The sequence below is a fragment of the Lithobates pipiens genome, unplaced genomic scaffold, assembly GCF_037356315.1.
Source record: "Lithobates pipiens isolate NorthernLeopardFrog02 unplaced genomic scaffold, aLitPip1_a1.2 Scaffold_41, whole genome shotgun sequence".
NCBI classification, from domain to species: domain Eukaryota; kingdom Metazoa; phylum Chordata; class Amphibia; order Anura; family Ranidae; genus Lithobates; species Lithobates pipiens.
Window position 1 is genome coordinate 6,662,020 of NW_027507861.1, and position 1,269 is coordinate 6,663,288.

The window sequence follows — 1,269 nt, forward strand, 5'->3', positions numbered from 1 at the left end:
TGTCCAAAATTACTGAAATCTGGACTTCTGTGGACAGTATAATTTTAGAACGTTCTTCTGGATCTCTTTGGTTTTTATTCCATATATTATTGGGTTGAGCATTGGAGGAATTATCAGGTATAGGATAGACAGGATAATTTGGGTGGAAGAAGCTGTGTGCCCCCCAAACCTTTGAGTGACAGCGGAGAAAAGTGCCGGGACATAAGCCAAAATTATTACACAAACATGGCTGACGCATGTGTTCCCAACTTTGTGTCGGGCCTCTCGGGATGGGAGGTTGAAGACAGCGGTGACAATCATTACATATGACACTGCAATGCCCATGACATCTACTCCAACTACAAGCAGAGCGACTATCAACCCATACACAACATTAATTCTGATGTTTGCACAGCCCAGCTTAGCTACGGCCATGTGTTCACAATGAGTATGATTAATCACATGGCTCCGGCAAAATGGCAAACTCTTGACCAGCAAAGGAAGTGGAAATATCAGAAGAGTTCCTCTCATGACCGCCAAGATTCCAATTTTTGCAATTAATGGGTTGGTCAAGATGGTGGAATATCTCAGTGGTTGGCATATGGCAACATAACGATCAAAGGCCATAGCCAAGACGGCAGTGGAGGCCATGATGGCGCAGGAATGGATGAAAAACATCTGAACCAGGCAGCCCTCAAAGGAGATCTCTCGGAGGTTGAACCAGAAGAGCAGGAGCATTTTGGGAAGGGCAGCACTGGATTGGACAAGGTCTGATAACAACAATATGGAAAGGATGAGGTACATGGGCTGGTGGAGGCTCTCCTCCTTTTTAATGGTAAGAAGGACACTAATATTGACCAACAAGGTTATCAGGTACATGAAGAAGATTGGGAATGAAATCCAGACATGGACATCTTCCAGACCAGGAATTCCAATCAGGATGAAATAAGAGGAGCTCAGATTATCACCACCAGACAACATGACTCTATTGTGTGCTGGTCCAAGATGTCCTCTTCTCAGTATGACAAAATCAGGAAACACTTTAGGGATTTATCTTCACCGAGAAAAAATTACTATTCTGCAGCAGATAAATCACATATAAAAAAAGAGGTCCCACATGTATTAATAATATTCTGGGTCTATCTCAGTTCTTCTATCAGTTTTTCCTAAATAATCAATTTTGTTGGAAAAAAAATAAAATAAAATAATACATACACACACATTATATATATATATATATATATATATATATATATATATATATATATATATATATATATATATATATAT

The 1,269-nt window shown here is 39.6% G+C and overlaps 1 protein-coding gene across 1 annotated transcript; it reads right to left on the reverse strand.

Moving 5' to 3' along the window:
* On the reverse strand, positions 1 to 990 carry LOC143956716 (olfactory receptor 52N2-like). Its single transcript, XM_077466908.1, has one exon. The coding sequence runs from the start codon at positions 958 to 960 to the stop codon at positions 10 to 12; it is 951 nt and encodes a 316-aa protein (XP_077323034.1). The 5' UTR covers positions 961 to 990; the 3' UTR covers positions 1 to 9.
* Positions 991 to 1,269: the final 279 nt, after the last annotated feature.